The following is a 20,286-nucleotide window of genomic DNA, read 5'->3' as shown; positions in this document are numbered from 1 at the left end:
GGCACCGCCCTACCCACTCTTGAAGACTTGCACACTGCAAGAATCAAAACAAGGGCACGGAAAATCCTCCTGGATCCCCCGCACCGTGCCCACCACCTTTTCCAGCTACTCCCCTCAGGCAGGCGCTACAGATCCATGCGCACCAAATCCAGCAGACACTTAAACAGCTTCTTCCCTCTAGCCATTAACTCCCTAAACAGTCACTAACACAGTCACTCTTCTTGTACAACAAATACTGCTACTGGTCACTCTAAAATGGTTCAATTATTTTCTGCACCAACTGTACAACTGTCATAGTATTGTATTCTACCTCTGATCACTTTAGCTCTGCTTGGTTCACTCCGGTTCACTTACATTACGAAATGTCCTTCCATACCTATTTGTCATGTCCTTGTTTATGATGATACTAATGCAGCGTGTTATACCGGAGACAAAGTCTTTGTGTGTTTTACATACTTGGCCAATAAAGATGATTCTGATTATGATTCTGACCAACTCACAACAACACTATGGAGCTCCACCACTATTAATTAAAATTTGCCCCTTATTGTGTCTGCTAAATAGGGCAACCTTAAAACTGCAAAGTGTAGCTTCTGTCGTCCCCGAAGCAGGAATTCTGCATTACAACAGAGCCCACGCTTTCATATGACATAGGCCAGTGGATCCCAATCACCGATCCACCGGTCCACACGGAGAGACAGACCAAATATATGTTTTTAATTTATTTTTCTTTGTGGAGCATGTCCACTAAATGCCAATCACCCAGCAAACGACCTCCTGGATGTGCCTACTTCGGCTCAAAAATCATGATATTAGGATGATAAGATGTGAGCATATTTACTTGATCAGACGCAGCAGAAATAGGTTTGAGAAGCCAATTAGAGTCAACATTTTCCTGCTCTACCTTCGTTTGCAAGGCAAAGTAAACAGAAAGTGATAGTAAGAAGTAAACAATGACCAAACATGCAGCTAAACGCACAGCTGTTGGGCAGCCATACTTAAAGGCATTATTCACTGAAAATTCAGATATTTTTACAAAAGAAGTCTGTCAAGATACCGGGCTCTCTAAATCCTGCACCGCGTGTGGTGTAACACAGTACGGAGGCATGTTAGACCCAATGTCGATAATTTCAAAGATGAGCACGGGGCAGCAGATCTGCGAGCGGGAAGGCGGTGCCCCTGTGAAAGTGGCCACAGCTGACTTCACTCATGGCCGATCAAGTAGTAGTGCCGTCAAAGCGGGATGATTTCAAACATATAATTCCGCATTTTCCGGATTATAAATCGCTCCTGAGTGTAGGTCGCACCAGCCATAAAATGCATAATAAAGAAGGAAAAAAATCATATATAAGTCGCACTGGAGTATAAATCGCATTTTGGGGGGAAATTTGTTTGATAAAATCCATCACCAAGAACAGACATGTCATATTGAAAGGCAAATAAAAATGAAAATAGAGAACAACAGGCTGAATAAGTGTACGATAAGCTAATGTTACATGACGGATAAACAACGAACTGAGAATGTGCCTGTTGTGTTCACATGACATATTAAGAGTTATTCAGACAACAATGGCACAAAGAATGCGCAAACAAGTTTCCCAAAGCATCAGTGCCACTCCAAATCACGAAATCAAATGAAATCTTCATCCTCTGTGTCACTTTTAAAGAACCCCGCGAACTCTGGTGGTAGAAGATGTGGCACTTCCTCTCCTACGTCGCTTACATCAGAATCATCGTCAGTTGTTTTGTCAGTTATCGCCAATTTGTCAAGTATCAACACAGGCCGAGAGCCCCCTCTTGCGATTTAATGTGAAAATAACATGTGAAATGATATCATGTGTTAATCATTTCACACATAAGTCGCTCCAGGGTATAAATCACACCGTTGGCCAAACCAAGACCAAAAACTGTGATTTATAATCCAGATAATACGGTACAATGATTCAGCGAGTTTAATGTGTGCTGTTCCCAGATTTTTTAATGAAATACACCACTTCAGACCAGCTCTGAGACCCTGTGCCAGTGTTAGACATGGTCTGAGCAGGCATAACGTTTAAATCAACTTTCTGCCACTGAATTGTCTTTGCGCCAGGCGCATCTCCATGACTTTCCTTCTGGTGTGCCAGCCACCCCAGCTTGACGGAGACCCATCTGCCAAATCGGTAACCAGTTTCTGAAATGAGGACCAGTCATGATCATCGACAGCTTTGTCTCCAAGTGCACACTGCTGACTGCAGCTGTGCGGTCACACAAACAAATACGGAGAGTTCTGAGTTTTTTTCATCCCAAATTATTCTAATTATCTCTGCGAGGTACTTTTTAGAACTCTTATCTTTCAACTAATCAGAATTCAAAATTACAATTAAAAAGAAAACATTCGCATAATGGGAAAAAAAATCACATTGTAAAATTGACAATGATAATTTCTGAGTAATCCCCACCAGGGAGAAAATTCTCACTGACATGCATTAGAAAAGGTGCACTTCATCCTTCATCAAGAAAAGGTGACAAATCATGGGGGTGGTGGGTAAGCAGCAGTTGCTGCACTTGCACTACTCACACGAAATGAGGCTGATATCACAAGAAAATTGGCCTTTTTGTCTTTTCTACCAAGATGTGGGAGTAATACATAATTGTGCCCCTGTATTTTCTCAACAGAAATCTCTGGTGTGAGTTCAGGGTGCCAGCAGGGTGGCTGTCTAACCTGCTCTGACTACAATGGCTGCCTTTCCTGCAAGCCACGCTTCTTTATGCATTTGGAGAGGAGTGGGATGAAGCAGATTGGGGTGTGCATGACTTCCTGTCCTTCAGGCTTTTACGGCACCCGCTCACGAGAAAGAAATACGTGCACAAGTAAGCAAATGGGCGTTTCCCGTGCAAATGAACACAAAGATAACAATATGGTACGAGTGGCCAGACTTGTGTGTGAATGGATGGATGTAATGGGAAATCGCAACATCATCTCTCACATCCAGCAATACAAAGTATCCCTTCCTACCTTTTCTTCACTGCTAATGCTCGTACGGTTTGTGCATGAACCGACCCCGAAATATATTTTCCCATGCAGCATGTGGCATATGATTATCTGTAAGCATCCATCCATTCATCCATTTTCGACACCACTTCTCCTGAACAAGGTCACGGGGAGTTGCCTATGTCAGCTGACTTCGGGCGGAAGGCGAGCTACCCCCTGAACTGGTCGCCAGTCAGTCTCAGGGCACATACAGAGACGGACAACCACCCATACCCACAATCACACCGTCACTAAGAGGGAATTGATCCCACACTGCCGGCACACAAGTCAGGAGAGTGGACCACTACACCATCAGCGACCCTCTATAACAGGGGTAGGGAACTCCGGTTCCTCGAGAGCCATATCCTGCCTGTTTTAGATCTCTCTGGAGCTCAACACACCTGATTCAAATGATCAGCTCATCGGCAAGCGCTGTAGAGGCCGAAAATGATCATGAACAATTGAATCAGGTGATTGGAGTAGGGAGAGATCGAAAACAGACAGGATATGGTTCTCGAGTAATCAGAGCTCCCTACCTCTGCTCTATAAGTATCTGATTTGCTAAATGTCACATTTCTTTCTAGAAAAATGTAATTAAAAGAATGTATTAACGGTAAGGTACAATCTGTCTTCAGTACAATACAGTTTTCTCCTGACAGAAGAACATGTATACACACACACACACACACACATTCACACGTGCACAGTGACACCCTGTATATTTAACAAAGCGGAAACATGAAATGGTTTGTACCATTTAAATAAAGACTGGTGGTGGGTCTGTGTTTCTCTGTCAAGAGTGCAGTCCTGAGTGCGACTCCTGCTTCAACAAGAAATTCTGCATGCGCTGTCGGATAGGTTTCTACCTTCACCGCGGCGATTGCCGGAATAACTGCCCCGAGGACATGGTCCGCAGCGATATACAGAGGGAGTGTGTTCGCAGTGAGTATTTAGCTTCATAATGGTCAAGATACCTGTGAGAAATTGAGCATTTCATCAGTGGCGTTGGATGACCAAAGTGCATTATATTAAGGTTGGGAATGATGTGCAGATGATTCATAAAAACTGTGGGTGATGTGTACATACAATCTTCTTGTACTACAAATACTGCTACTGGTCACTCTAAAATGGTTCAATGATTTTGTTGTTTACGATGATACTAATGCAGCGTGTTATACTGGAGACAAATTCCTTGTGTGTTCTACATACTTGGCCAATAATGATTCTGATTCTGATTCTGATTCTGATTTGTATTTGTATAGTTGCAGAGTGTCCTGCAGAGTGTGAGTTATGTGTGAACAGCGAGACATGTACAAGGTGCCAGCCGGGCCTGTACCAGCTCAATGGAAGATGCCACCGCGTCTGTCCAGACGATTATGAACCCAATGACAAACTCATGGAGTGTGTACCACAAGGTTAGTCGTGTATACTATTTGATCTCGTAAGGATTTAATAAGAAAACAAATCTCTTCCGCAACTTGCTGGACACACATGGTAGGACAGAAAACACGGCACAGGAGTTTGTCAGAAAACACTATATTGATTTCTTTTGGGATGCTTGTCCTGTTGAAGGTCTCGGCTGAGCCTGTGAGGCCCCTCCCAGCTGAGTCTGGCCAAGAGGCGCATGACATCCAAGCTGGGCACATAACTTGGTGTGCGTCTGGTACATGCAGCATGATCAGCTGGCCTAAACTGTGTACATGCCTTTTTGTTCCTTTTCCACAATACAGTACTTTCTCAAACTTACAACGGCTACAATCTCTATTAACTTTTTATTTGCAAAAGCTAATACTTTATAGCAGCGGTCCCCAACCTTTTTTGCCCCACGGACCAGTTTAAGTCAGACAATATTTTCAGGGACTGGCATTTAAGGTGTGGCGGATTAATACAACAAAATAATATGGTATGAGCTGCATGAAAACTGTGGTGTTTTCGAAATATAATAATAAACACAAGGAGCGTCTAATCTGGTCGCAAAACTCTTATCTCTATGGTAATGTTTAATGCCTTCAAAATACGATACAATGCAAATTCAAAGTGCATGAAAATGATGACTCACCACAGCCCGGAGCTTGATTTTCTGCAATCAGACAGTCCCATCTCGGGGTAATAGGAGACAATGACACCTCAAGTGTGTGGTTTATGTCCAGTCTACTTCGTAATTTTGTTTTAGTCGCCGTTGCTGCAGAAACTCCCCACTTCACACAGGTAGGATGTCGGAAATAGCAAAAGTGCTATTGTGGCAATCTCACAGTATTAAGCCATAACTTGAATCCAGTTGTCTCGAACGTACTTTTAAGGCCGCCGTCATTTGCGATCTCCAAGCAGCTTTTTTACTCATTTTGCGGGCTTCAGCGTTTTGTTTTTGAGCGTCATCGGTCACGTGACCGAGAAGCGTGGCTTGACGTGAGTCAAGCGTGACACAGACGGATGTAACGGAGAATCCGGTAATTTTTCAAAATAAAACATCTTTCGTATTCCGAAATAAAAAAAACGGAAATAAGGCAAGTTCTTTCTCTGCGGCCTGGTACCAAATGCCCTGCGGATCGGTACCGGTCCGCGGACTGGCGGTTGGGGACCCCTGCTTTATAGTACTATTTATATATATTGAAAACCCTCATATACTACAGTACATTTTTGGAGTTGAAAACTGACTGCCCCCAACTAAGGTGGCCCAGGCAATTAAACAATTACCATCCATTTTCTGAACCGCTTTAACCTCACAAGGAGCCTATTCCAGCTGTCTTCAGGCAGTAGGAGGGGGACAACCTGAACTGGTTGCCAGCCAATCACAGGGCACACATAGACAAACAACCATTTGTGCTGACACTCTCACCTAGGGACAATTTAGTGTGTTCCATTAACCTGCCATGCATGTTTTTGGAATGTGGGAGGAAACCGGAGAACCCGCAAAAGACCCACGCTGGTACAGGGAGAACATGCAAACTCCACACAGGAAGGCCGGAGCTGGAATCGAACCCCGTACCTCTGCACTGTGAGGTTGATGCACTCACCACTCGACTACCGGGCCGCCCTGTATAAAATCTGACTGAGAAAATGGTTCAAACAAATGCGATGCTGATCTACATCTTCACACAAACCACCAACAGTGGCAGTACTTGAACACATCCTAAACACAACAAACATGCCTGTGTCACAAACCCTCATCTTCATTTTCATTTTCCCTTCAGTGCACTGCCAAGTGGCTGAGTGGAGTGAGTGGACTCCCTGCTCTCGCTCAGGGACAACCTGTGGCTTCAAACGGGGGCAGGAGACCCGCACACGGCAGGTCCTGCAGTACCCATCGCCTTTCGGCGGACCTTGTCCTGAGATCTCTGAGATCAAAGACTGTGTGGTCATCAGGAGAACATGTCCAGGTCAGTGGAACAGTGACATAGACGAGAACAAGTGAAGATTACCCTGGAATAGCAAGATTGTCCAGTTAGGCTACTAGACCTCGATATACAGCAGTACTGTATTAATATCCCCAAAACAAAATTGACCCAGTACAATTCTTTATCTTAACCTGTCGCTCATTTAGCTGTTACTGTGACGTGTGGACATGATTGTGAAGTCCAGACCTCTCTGCTTTTACAATTGCAGCTAGTCCTCCTTCCGCTTAGGACTATGACTGTTTACTCAGAGGATTGTCTTTGTGGTTAGAGCGAGGACAGTTTGGGTTGGAGATAGTGGGGGCTGGAGGGGGGGGGAGAGAATGATGTCGCAATGGGGATATTGTGCGATTCCCATGAGATCGCTTGGATTTGAAAACAGTAGGACTGCAAACTACCAACTGAGTAAACATGATCATTTCCATAGAATGGAGTGAACACTGCCCTCAGACAGACTCTCTCTCTCTCTCTCAGTACACAATTTACGTATGCCATTTTATATATATATATATACATATCAAATTTACGTATGCCATTATATATATATATATATATATATATATATATATATATATATACAGATATATATATATAGAGAGAGAGAGAGAGAGAGAGATCCCCCTCAGCTTTGTTTTCTCTCTCTCTCTCTCTCTCTCTCTATATATATATATATATATATATATATATATATATATATATATATATACTGTATATCCCTCGGCTTTGTTTTCTCTCTAGGTGCAGGACTAATTTACTTTCTTGTGAGACTTGATTTATACAGCTTGATAAAATGCATATAACTTTAAAGAATGTACCGTTAACAAAGAGTCCGATATTTAAACCCATTCTATGGAGTTAGTGCCCCACAACCATATATAAGATAAGATAAGATAAGATAAGAAAACCTTTGTTAGTCTCGCAATGGAGAAATTCCCAATTCACAGCAGCAAAGTTATGAAAGGAAGAAGTAGAACAACAAAATATAGGAGCTGCTGGAAAGGCAGCCACTCTCACGGTGCCATTTTGAAGTCAAAATAACAAATATAACACAACACAACACAGGACACAGACAGTCGTGCAATCTTCACCAATTTTCTGCATACACTTTGTTGTCTGAAGCAGTTATAGATGAAAGAAGAGAGGATCAAAGTGTCCTTTCACCAGTGATTCAGAGACGTCATGATGAAAATGTGCACACGTCTGCGACAACCTAAGTTTTGAAAGCAAACACGAAGCTGTAGCGTCCATTGACGAAAAGAGATTAGTTTACTTCTCCTGTCCCACATAATAGCTCGGTTGGTAAGGCATCGGTTTGGCGTATGGGAGACGGTGGTTCGAATCCTGCTTGGGGCAAAAAAAATTAATAAATGTTTTTAAATAAATAAAAAAAAGAGCACATAACACCATCCAGTGTGGGTCCTTGGGCAAGATCCTTCACGCTAATGCCGACCTCATACAATGAGAGACAATAAAACGAATGACATGCCGGCTCAGACGTCGCCCGGCCAAACAAGGTCTGCGTCAGGTGCTGGGGAACCAGAGTACCTTGATGAAAAATGGGCTACTGGAACAAAGCGGAGATGGGCGAGATGCGACAACATGGCTCTGTTGGAATGCTACTACTCAAGGAACCCTCGTCAGAGGGGTTACATGCAGAGAATGTGGGCTGCATGGTTACTTCGAAACCCACAGTCACGGTTGACCACGAAACAACTAGTAGCTCAGTGTTCCAACATCCACAAACGGCAACTGCTGTCACAACTTGACATTGATGAGGTACATACAAATTCCATGGTGAAGGTCCCCAGGCTGCCAGATCAGAGTAGGAGGTTATACTAGAGTTTGGGAGGCAAGCCTCAATGAATGCAGATGATGAGATTGGGAGGCCAGCCCCAATGAATGAAATGCTGAACGAGGCAGCAACTGACCTGAAAGCTAATATCATGGCGAGAATGAAAGCTGGGCAACCTAGAAACCGATTACAACGGCTATGTGAAGTACCACCTGAAAGTCTCATGGAAAGTGTGAATGCAGCACTGAGGGCGATCCCTGCCGTAACGATCATGGAAACCAATGAGCTGATATACGCTTCAGCATCAGTGATCCTCGAGATGCTTGGCTATAAGAGCAACCATGGAAGCCATGAGATACGTTACCCACCATGGAAAAGACCAAGGCTAAGATCAAGGCGGCTCGGAAAGATGTGAGTCAATTGACGGAGGCCCAGAGAGGTGTGATGAAAAGGCCGATACCCGAGAGGTACATCCAGATGACCATACCTGAAGCACTCGAAACTGCCAAATAAAGGCTCCAAGCCTTGTCCAGCCACCTAAAGCAGTACACGAAAGAGAATGAGGCCAGACAAATAAACAGCCTGTTCGCAACACAACCTGCGAAAGTGTACCTTCAGCGGCAGGGTTCTAACAACAGAGCTGACCCACCAAGACTGGAAAGTGAAAGGTACTAGAAAGGCATATGGGAGAAGGAGGTTGCACATAACAGCAGTGCACAATGGCTGGTGACCCTGAGAGAGGAGCACAGCAACCTCCCTGAACACAACCCAGTTACCATAACAGTGGCAGACATTCAGGAAAGAGTCTCAGAAATGAAAAACTGGACAGCACCAGGCCCGGACATGGTCCACACCTACTGGCTAAAGAAACTCACAGCACTCCATGAGCGCCTAGCAGCACAAATGAACCAGCTTCTGAGGGATGGGACTCACCCAGGATGGCTAACCGAAGGGCGAACGATCGTGATCATGAAGGATCCCTCAAAGGGTGCAGTCCCATCCAACTATCGGCCAATAACCTGTCTCTCCACAACATGGAAGCTCATGTCAGGCATCATTGCGGCTAAGATAAGTGGACACATGGATCAATACATACATCAATACAAGACTGCAGGTCCCGACATACCAACCTGTGCAGAGCCTGGGTTGATTACAAGAAAGCCTATGACTCGATGCCACATACATGGATCACTGAATGCTTGGAGTTGTATAAGGTGAACAGAACCCTAAGAGCCGTCATTGTGAACTCGATGAGGATGTGGAAAACCACACTTGAAACCAATGGCAAGCCACTTACCCAAGTGTCCACCAAATGTGGCATATACCAAGGTGATGCACTCGCCCCACTGCTGTTCTGCATAGGACTGAACCCCCTAAGCCAAGTAATCACCAAGGCAGGCTATGGATACCGCCTCAGAAATGGAGCTACGATCAGTCACCTCCTCTACATGGATGACATAAAGCTGTATGCTAAGAGCGAAAGGGACATAGATTCCCTAATCCACACAACCAGGATCTACAGCAGCGACATCGGGATGTCATTCGGGCTTGAGAAATGTAGTCGGATGGTGACTAAGAGAGGAAAGGTAGTCCGCACTGAAGGGGTCTCACTCCCTGAAGGAACAATAGCAGACATTGAGGACAGCTACAAGTACCTCGGTATACCACAAGCCAATGGCAACCTCGAACTGGCAACAAGGAAAGCGGCTACGGCCAAATACCTCCAGCGAGTGAGGCAAGTCCTAAGAAGCCAGCTCAATGGCAAGAATAAGACCCGGGCAATAAACAGCTATGCCCTGCCAGTGATCAGATACCCTGCAGGAATAATAAGGTGGCCAAAGGAAGAGATTCAGACCACGGACGTTAAGACCCGAAAGCTCCTAAGCATGCATGGAGGGTTCCATCCCAAATCCAGCACCCTGAGACTGTACGCAAGCCGAAAGGAAGGAGGCCGGGGACTGGTGAGTGTGAGAGCCACTGTCCAGGATGAAACATCCAAGCTCCATGCATACATCAAGGAGAAGGCTCCAATGGATGACGTACTCAGAGAATGTCTCAGACAATGGGGAACAGAGGATGAGGCGCTGGAAGAGGGACCATCATGGGAGGACAAGCCTCTACACGGGATGTACCACCGGACCATAACTGAAGTGACTGATCTCAAGAAGTCCTATCAGTGGCTAGAGAGGGCTGGCCTGAAGGACAGCACAGAGGCACTCATCCTGGCTGCTTAGTAGCAGGCCCTGGGCACCAGAGCCATTGAGGCCCAGATATACCACACCAGACAAGACCCAAGGTGTAGGTTGTGCAAAGAGGCACCTGAGACGATCCAACACATAACTGCAGGGTGTAAGATGCTGGCAGGGAAAGCCTACATGGAACGCCATAACCAGGTGGCTGGCATAGTCTACCGAAACATCTGTGCGGAGTATGGACTGGAAACCCCAAGGTCAAAATGGGAAACACCTCCGAAGGTGGTGGAGAATGACAGAGCGAAGATCCTGTGGGACTTCCAGATCCAGACTAACAAGATGGTAATGGCGAACCAACCAGATATCGTGATCATAGATAAAGGGCAGAGGAAAGCCGTTGTAGTGGATGTAGCGGTCCCAAGTGATGGAAACATCAGAAAGAAGGAACACGAGAAACTCGAGAAATACCAAGGGCTCAGAGAGGAGCTGGAGAGAGCCTGGAAGGTAAAGGTGACAGTCGTGCCTGTGGTGGTCGGAGCACTCGGGGCAGTGACCCCCAAACTAGATGAGTGGTTGCAACAGATCCCGGGAACAACATCGGACATCTCAGTCCAGAAATGTGGAGTGCTGGGAACAGCAAGGATACTGCGCAGAACCCTCAAGCTTCCTGGCCTCTGGTAGAGGACCCGAGCTGAATGAGGGACGGACACCACCCGAGGGGTGAGACGAGGATTTATTTATATATATATATATATATATCCATCCATCCATTTTCCGAACCGCTTGATCCTCACTAGGGTCGCGGGGGGTGCTGGAGCCTATCCCAGCCGTCTTCGGGCAGTAGGCGGGGACACCCTGAATCAGTTGCCAGCCAATCGCTGGGCACACAGAGACGAACAACCATTCACGCCCACACTCACACCTAGGGACAATTTAGAGCGTCCAATCAGCCTGCCATGCATGTTTTTTGGAATGTGGGAGGAAACCGGAGCACCCGGAGAAAACCCACGCAGGCCCGGGGAGAACATGCAAACTCCACACAGGGAGGCCGGAGCTGGAATTGAACCTGGTACCTCTGCACTGTGAAGCCGACGTGCTAACCACTGGACTACCGGGCCGCCTATATCTATATATATATATATATATATATATATATATATATATATATATATATCCATCCATCCATTTTCCGAACCGCTTGATCCTCACTAGGGTCGCGGGGGGTGCTGGAGCCTATCCCAGCTGTCTTCGGGCAGTAGGCAGGGGACACCCTGAATCGGTTGCCAGCCAATCGCAGGGCACACAGAGACGAACAACCATCCGCGCTCACATTCACACCTAGGGACAATGTGTAGTGTTCAATCAGCCTGCCATGCATGTTTTTGGAATGTGGGAGGAAACCGGAGTACCCAGAGAAAACCCACGCAGGCCCGGGGAGAACATGCAAACTCCACACAGGGAGGCCGGAGCTGGAATTGAACCTCTGCACCGTGAAGTCGACGTGCTAACCACTGGACTACCGGGCCGCCCTATATATATATATATATATATATATATATATATGTATATATATATATATATATATATATATATATATATATATATATATATATATATATCCCTCGGCTTTGTTTTCTCTCTCTCTCTCTCTCTCTCTCTCTCTCTCTTTCTCTCTCTCTCTCTCTCTCTCCCTCTCTCTCTCTATATATATATAGATCTCTCTCTCTCTCTATATATATATATATATATATATATATATATATATATATATATATAAATAAATCCCTCTGCTTTGTTTTCTGTGTCAACCATGTGTGTGGTTGCTGAGGTGCTTGGTGACTACAGCTGGTTATTTTGTAGCTGGGCTATGTCGTGTTAAAGGACAGATCTCAGACAAGCTCAGATCCAGCCCCCTGGGGCCTAGCATTTGCAGAACAAACGCGTATGCATGTGTATGCGCACGTGTGTGTGTGTGAGTGCGTGCGCGCGCATGTGTGTACATGTATGTGTGTGTGTGTGTGAGATGCACCAGAAAGGCAGTTCACTCTGGAGCAGAAACAGCCAGACCAACATCAACATCCTTCCCGAGGGAGGCACGCGGTGACCAGCGGATCAGGATTGGTTTATCCCCACATCTGCCAACATAGGCACATTCAAACCAGTACACAATTTACATACTGTTGAAACACATGTGACAGCATCTTTCTTGCACGCTGCTACTTTTGGGCTGTGCGAACCTATCCACTGCCGTAATACTCAAGCACAGACACAGCTGTCGCTCATGGTGATCATTTGGGAAGAGTCAAATGGGTTGGCGTGATTTGTATTGCAGTGAGTGAAATGTGCACTCTGTCCCCCTGTCTCTCACTCTCAGCCTTTCCTGCCATCCTCACTCCTTACACACACTGCCTGCCAAAGATAGCATCATAGTTCCTCCTGTAAGATCCCTTAATGCTCCCCGTTGGTGGAGTTGGAAAGTGGCTTAATTGTGGCTAGTGATGAATTAGAATGTAGGTTGAGGCCATGTCCACGTTCACAGTTATTTTAATCATTTATTAGTTTGTTTATCTATTTAACTCACTAATTTTATACTTTTTTCCCATTCCCACAAGCAAGCCTCATTTCAGTGACTCAAAACAGTTGAAAATTCCAACCAGATTCCATGCCATTCTGTTTCGTTTTGTTTTAAAAATTAAATGGAGTTCTGGCAGTGCGAGGTTGGCCAGTTGATTTTCAGTTCAATGCAGATCGAGCGGCTCTGAAGGCGGTAACCCATAACAAGATTGTGTTTCGAGCTGGTATGGGATCATGTCTACCAAGATTGAAGTGCAAATGGAACGCTCGTTGTGTTGCAGTTACAGATTCGTTTGTTTTGATAAATGTTGCCAAAATGAAAGTGCAATGTTGCTGCCATGAATTGGACTGGTGAGCACCAGTAATTGAAAAAGAAACAAAAAACAATGGCATTCTAAAGAAACAAAGCAAAATGGCATTATATGAAAAGAAATGGCATTATATGTACTTTTCAAAAATAAAATCACTTTTTTGTTTCTTTACTTTAGTTGCCTTTTATTTAACCTACAAATGTGTCAGATCATTTTGCCTGACCCTATATATTAAAATGCCAAATTTTACGTACCACAAATATTGAATGACATCATGACCAGCCTCAGTCAAACTGTTACATCACCTGGTCTCCGTTATTATACAGGTCAGCCAGAGAATGGATGAGCCAATAGCTCTCGGAAACATGTCAAAATGATGCATGTACTGTAAATGTATGATAACGCTAACTGTAATGGTTAGACCGGTGGTTCTTAACCTTGTTAGAGGTACCGAACCCAACCAGTTCATATGCACATTCACCGAACCCTTCATGACTGAAAAATAAAAATATGACTTTTTACAAATTCAAGACAAAAAAATGCATTTGCAAAATAGAAAAAAGCAAACACAATTAGTATAAGTATAAAGTATACGTTTTAAAATTGTGCACAAAGTGAACCAGCCACTGATGGCCAAGCGAACGTGTCAGAACTAATTGACACGTTGAGTCGTGTGTCTTATTCTACATGGCAGAGGCTCCATCGAACCCCTGAGACTGATTCACCGAACCCCTAGGGTTCGATCGAACCCAGATTAAGAACCAGTGGGTTACACAAAGGCCGTCGATAAATGACAGCTCACAAAGGTTTGTTTTTAAGAAAGAAATGTTGAGAATAAACATACCAATTATCCCATTGTGGACTGTATCCCGGAGTCTGCGGCTTTGTGTTTTTCCTGGTGCTTCCTCTAATGACATGAGGGTAGATGTTCTTTTTTTTAAACACAAACCCAGAACTTTTTTCAAGTTCAGAAATAATAGTCCTGTTTGCATTTTTTTTCTTCAAATCCATTATTTTTGTTTGCAAATCCTTTTTTTTGGTTTGATTCCATAAAAACAAACAAATGTCTCTCCTTATTCTTGAGCCAATTCAATTTAGTTATTGTAGTTACTTTCTTTGTACTGTAGGTACAATTTTCAAGTGTAACACTTCTCTTAACTCATTTACACCCTTTGACGTATAAATACGTCAATTAGCGCATAGCCTTTCCCTCCCCATGACGTATTAATACGTCAATCACGTGTTTTCATGGGGGAGGGTGCAAGAGAGTCCGATGCAACTTCTCACCACAGGATTAGGCTTGACGGCAATGTTAAATAGCAAAAAAATGGCCATCGGGTGGCAGTGGTGCAAAAATCAACCAGGATCACGCCGCAGAAGTAGTAGAAAGGGCGTACAGTGAAGGAGGGGCGTATGTGGATAGTGGATTGGAACATTAGCAACTAGCAACGATGGAGAAAAGGAAATAACTAACTAAAAAGGATTTTTATTCGGTATAAAATAGTCCTCGAAACAAAACAACAAAGGAGATGGTGTTTGTGTGGAAGAGAAAATGATGCTTCGGTCACGTAATCGAAAGCGGCACCCGTCAAACGAACGTCGGCCTGCACAAACATGGCGTGCTACACGCAGCCCGCATAGCTCACTCTGAGTTTTGAGTTCATCTGATGAAGATGAACTTGCTCCACGTCAGCGATCATCGCTTGGCAGAGCATTTTGTGCCTCCCGATGCCCCACGTCGCCCACAAATCATCTCCCCGGCGACTTCCAGCGATGACGGCATAGAGCAATGCAGCCGGCGTCGGCTGCATTGCTTCGCATGGCCGACGCCGGGCACACGTCAGCGATTCGTTGGAATCGTCTCGTAATGACGACGGCGAAAACGATGAATTGGAGAGCGATTTGGATCCCGATCTGTCGGACGAATACGTGCCTTCAGACATAACGGAAAGGAGCTGAGAGTCCTCGCCAGAGCCACTGGAACGAGGAGGTAACTGCAAGTTCCCATTCAAAACTTCATCACTTCTTATGCCTCATCAGTCACTTTTATGTACCGCTACATTCCCCGCTATACTATGAAGTTGCCAGTAACACTAATCATTTATGTACGGTTGATGCGTCTCGTAGATGTGGATGAAAATATGCGCCGTAAATGTGCTGACTTGCATGTCGCCATAGGTTTTAAAAAAAAAAAACAAAAAAAAAAAAACAGGACACATTTGGTCCGCTCAGCTCTGCTAAACCCACTAGTGTTAAATTCATATTCCATTTCATTTCAAATTGGATGCTGAGCAACGTGGAATGAATGGTGTAAATAGCAGTGTGCGAGCATGTATGTGTGTGTGTGAGAGATGCTGAAATGTAAGTGGAAAGCAACAATAAAAAAATAGAAAAATAAAAGTGTGGTAATTGTACATACTTCTATACATTACAGATTGTCCAACCAGAAGCCAAAAGATGACGACTCCTCGCTTTGGTGGTGGAAAGAAAGGTAAATAAAATTATTGTACCTCACTCTGATATATTTGCAACTTTTTATGTTTCTATAATTTATAGGTCGTGCATCTGGACGTGGTGGATGAATCGATGGTGACAAACTGGATGGAAGCCAAAAACCATCTTCTCCACAGCTGCACTTTTGTTCATAGTTCAATAGTTTTGTTGTGTGCAAATAAATTATTTTGCTACAAAAACATTATTTGTAATGTTCTTTTGTAGGAGGAACACATTATTGAGGTATTTGAGCTGCCACAAAAGCAAAAAATAGTGTAAAACTTGAAATGATGCTTGAAATGCATGCTTTTACAAAAAGCTCATTTTCTGTGGATTTCTGCAGAAAATCGGCCTTTTCCATAAAACTTAGCAGTTTTCTAATGCTGATTGCCAACGAACAGAGAAAGATAGAAACAAACTTTTTTTTCTGCTGAAAGAAGAGAGTCTCACCTTTCTTTTGACAGGTTGCATGTATATATAGCCATAGGAGAGAAAATTCTGTGGGCCTTGCAAATCAGTCAAAATTCAGTAAAATGTGAGGGATTGAGGGGGTTGCTCCAGTGAAAAGGGGTGGTATTCAATGAGTTAACCATCATTCCTAATACCTTCTTGATTTACCATTATTGTTCCATTGCATGGCCAGAAATTATTTTCTTCTGACCTAAATGTTGGAACGAAAGAAAGATTTTTTTGACATGATGCAGCCTGTGTTTATCTGTGCTTCTTAGTGTGATTAACCAGTCACCTTTGCCCTTAGGTGAATGGGAGCTAATTATCTGCTTTGCCACATCCTCTCCTCGCTGTTTATGTTTTGCACATGCAAGGGTGGGTGGGGGGTGGGGGGGGTTCTGACCTTTGAGAGCCCCTGTAATCCTCCAGCAGCCCTTAGACAGTGATACATCCTCTTCTTCTCTCCCACTTTCTCCCTTTGTTTTCTCCTCCCCCCTACATTACTTTACCACACAACTTTTTATTTCACTGTCCACACTCCTCCATTGGCATAGGGGTTACTTTCCCCAATTAATTTCCCCAATATTCACTTCCCAATCCCTCAATCTATGTCCATTATTTCAGATGATCTTTCTCTGTGAAATTGTTGTCATCTACAACATCCTTATTTTGGTTCTATATTAGAGCACAATATTGTCAAGTAAAACAAAAGGCTATTTTGCTCCGTTCTCTTAAGAGTCATGTACCAGCTATGAATGAATGAACTGAACTAAAAAACTAAACAGAGCCATAGTTAAGCATGTGGCTGAGACATAGCTGTACGTAGCGCAACGGATAGAGACCAGGAGAAACCAAGAATCAGAAAGAGGAATGCAAACGGCAACGGAAGAAAGAAGTTCTTATTGTAACTTCAGCCTTCGCCAATGGCTGAATAAAAAGTAGATCAATATTCTAATTCATGAAAACTAAAACAAGTAAATTTAAAGCTCTATCCTGTTGAAGGATGAACAGGGCTGTGCTTCTGTCCTTTCACGTGACAAAACTAAAACTGGAAGTGTGCTATTGAATTCGTTGCGGTTTCCCGAATGGCAGTTATCGCGTGACACAAAGAGGCATGTAAAATACAGTACAAGGAAACAGAGAAAGTTTCCTCTGCTTCAGTCTTGTCCGCAGCTGAAGCTTGGAAATGTTCACGCACACTTTCTCATTCGCCACCATCTCCCTCAAGTTAATGCAGGCTAATTTGTACTTCGATTGACCTGCTGTTCACCCCTCTGTATCTCTGTAGCTAGACAGTGTGCCTGACCCCTTTGACCTTTTAATTCCCTACACACACACACCTCCATAGCACACTTGTCCACTACCATAACAACAAGAGATTATACATGTGTACCTAATCAACAGTTTGGCGAGTGTGTAAGGCCACACCCATGCATCAACGTGTCTGCTACAGAAAGCTCTTTAAACCACCTAGGAGAGATACACGCTCACACCAACATCCTTCATTGTGACATCCTGGCAGCCATTGCCACATGCATTCCACTCGTTAGGCAGCACATAGCCTTTAATCCAACCCATGTCTCCCGCCAAAAGCTCCCTGGACGTCAGAGCGCTTGCCACAGAGGATGTGTCACCAATAAACCACACTGTGCCTCTCTGAGAATGTGTGCACACACACACATACTCATAGGCCCCTTGGGCTAACCGTCAAATACAGCCCCCCCCCCACTCCCTCCCCAACCCTAACTGAGATGCTCAACTCATTTTTCAACAGATCAGCGCTTACATTTATGCATTTGATGATCAACTCATGCCAAGAATGTGAAGTGATATGCAGGAAAATCAACAAACTGGGACTTGTTTAAATGTATTTATTTTCTAACTCTGATAGGGCCTTGAGTACCATAGGCTTCAGCTGAAGAAATCCCATTGGTAAAGTCCGCCTTGCCCACCGAAGACCTCCTCTGATATATTTATTATAACATTGCTATAGCCTTCACAGTGAACATCGATGTAGAATTGGTATGCTGGGTTTTCTGAAACCCAATGGGCACTTGGCCTTCAACTAACGATAATTTGAGGAATTGGTTTTATTTGTCGATTATTTCGTCGATGACTCAATTAATCAGATTTTTTTTAAAACTTGTTTTAGTTTCCCTCTCATTGTTAAAACAAAACAAAAAACAGCATTTATTCATATTGACAGTACAGATTTTTTTTAAACATTTTTTTTATGATTTGGTTTCTGGTTTGGTCCGTAACGTCTCATAGAATAGGCCAAGTTGGAGACCACGCAGAAGTTTGTAAATGTAAAACGATACTATCGTTTTTGTTTGTTTGTTTGTTCTTTTCCGTGGAAGATCAATGTCACCAGAAAGAGCTGGAATAAAAAGACCAATATGTTAAAAATTCATGAAACGATAACATTTTAAAGCTTCCAAAAAATGTTTGTCTTGTTTCTAATTCAAATCCTTGAATGGCCTGTGATCAGTTTTTCAGATAGAGAATGAAGCTGAGGTCTTGAGGCCTCACAGATTCCTTCAGGGTGGATCACCACAGGAAAATCTATCATTTCACAAGCTGAATAATGATAATTCATTCATGATATTAAATAATTAATTAGATGCATTTAAGTTGATAAACATGGCATCGCTTTATTTGTGATAGCTTGATATTAATATGCCAGCTAGCTTCCGACACATGATATTTGTTGATTGCAATGCGGATCCATGTAAGGGTAGGCGGTATAGTAAATGGATAGCTGGATGTTTCCATACGAAATGCAGGAGAATGTATTCTACATTGAAAGTGCACAGTGGTTTCTCCTTTGTATGATATTCCATGACGTACAGACTTTCCTAAATACTTAGAATCAAATGAATCGCTTTCGCGTCGCTAAAATGAATTCCATTTTATAGAACTGCAGCCTATTACTGTAAAATTGTAAGGTCATCTTCACTCATAGACTGGACGGCGTGACTACTGAAGTGTGACTTTGGGGAATGTGATGTCTGTTGAAAAAAAACCCTCGATACGTGTCTCATTGCTCGCTCACTGCACACTTGTCAAAACACAGTTTACAAAACCCCATCAGAAACAGTTCCAACAAACTAAATGCATGTTGGTTTTGATAAACACTCGACTAATCACCTCAACCCGGCATGGATTAAGTTTCTCCTCTGGCTCCACAAAAACACGGGGTCTACAGTATGACTAATCCACCCTACTTGTTGTAAATAGTTATGGTGTCAGGAGAGGAAAAACAATGCGAGCAAAGGGGACTTCCTGTGTTTATAGAGGGCCGGGGGCAGACCCTGAATGAGTCAGTGCACCGATTACACTGCTTCCATCCGTCCATCGAGTCATCCATCCAAGCCGTCATGTAGCTTCTTTTACTCAGATCTCAATACAGTCGAATAGAATACTTAAATATTACTATTTACCACTATTCACATCATGTAGATGTACAGTAACACCCATATTAGATTTGTGCACGTACGCTTGCAGGCATTCGGTAAACTTGCACAATATGTTTAACACCGATACAAGAGCTCAATAAAAACACTGTTCTGGTACACAGATAAAGGAAGAGGAAAACATCTCGTATCCTTATAAACGTACAGTATAAGAGAATAAAAAAAGAAAGAAAGATGGACCAACTTTATGGACCAACTTACAACAAAGAATAGCTTTAGTAACTGGAACAGAAAAGATTTAAAGTGCATCTGAAATTCAAAAATAAAATTAAATCCTTAATTTAACAATAAATATTTTTTGACTGACCATGTCAAACCATATGATACTGAAAAATAAAATTACATAAAATCAATAACTAATAATGCATTCAAACTAATCACCAACATTATCTCAGGAGCACAATATTTAAAAAAATACTTTAACCAGCAAAACAAAAATATATCAAAGAATTTGTGCTTTTTTCTTTTTTTTTTTTTAATCAAAGATGATGTCTGGATTAATGGCTACAATGAGCACATTTTGCAATGCACAGCTTTTCGAAGCGAGGTTTGAAGCAGGACACAGCAACTCTCGCCTCCTGCTCAATGTGTAG

At 43.4% G+C, this 20,286-nt stretch overlaps 1 protein-coding gene across 2 annotated transcripts in view; it reads left to right on the top strand.

Moving 5' to 3' along the window:
- rspo3 (R-spondin 3) overlaps positions 1 to 20,286 on the top strand; it is a 34,181-nt gene that overhangs the window by 10,278 nt on the left and 3,617 nt on the right. For both annotated transcript variants that reach the window (XM_086114498.1, XM_086114497.1), the window contains exons 2-5: positions 2,659 to 2,853; positions 3,812 to 3,955; positions 4,276 to 4,428; positions 6,205 to 6,390. In XM_086114498.1, coding sequence (XP_085970624.1) covers positions 2,659 to 2,853; positions 3,812 to 3,955; positions 4,276 to 4,428; positions 6,205 to 6,390 — 678 coding nt within the window. The remainder of the gene's footprint in view (positions 1 to 2,658; positions 2,854 to 3,811; positions 3,956 to 4,275; positions 4,429 to 6,204; positions 6,391 to 20,286) is intronic.

The sequence above is a fragment of the Hippocampus guttulatus genome, chromosome 6 (assembly GCF_054856545.1).
Source record: "Hippocampus guttulatus isolate MCC_2025c chromosome 6, RoL_Hgut_1.0, whole genome shotgun sequence".
Classification (NCBI taxonomy): domain Eukaryota; kingdom Metazoa; phylum Chordata; class Actinopteri; order Syngnathiformes; family Syngnathidae; genus Hippocampus; species Hippocampus guttulatus.
This window is presented reverse-complemented; position numbering and strand designations above follow the sequence as displayed.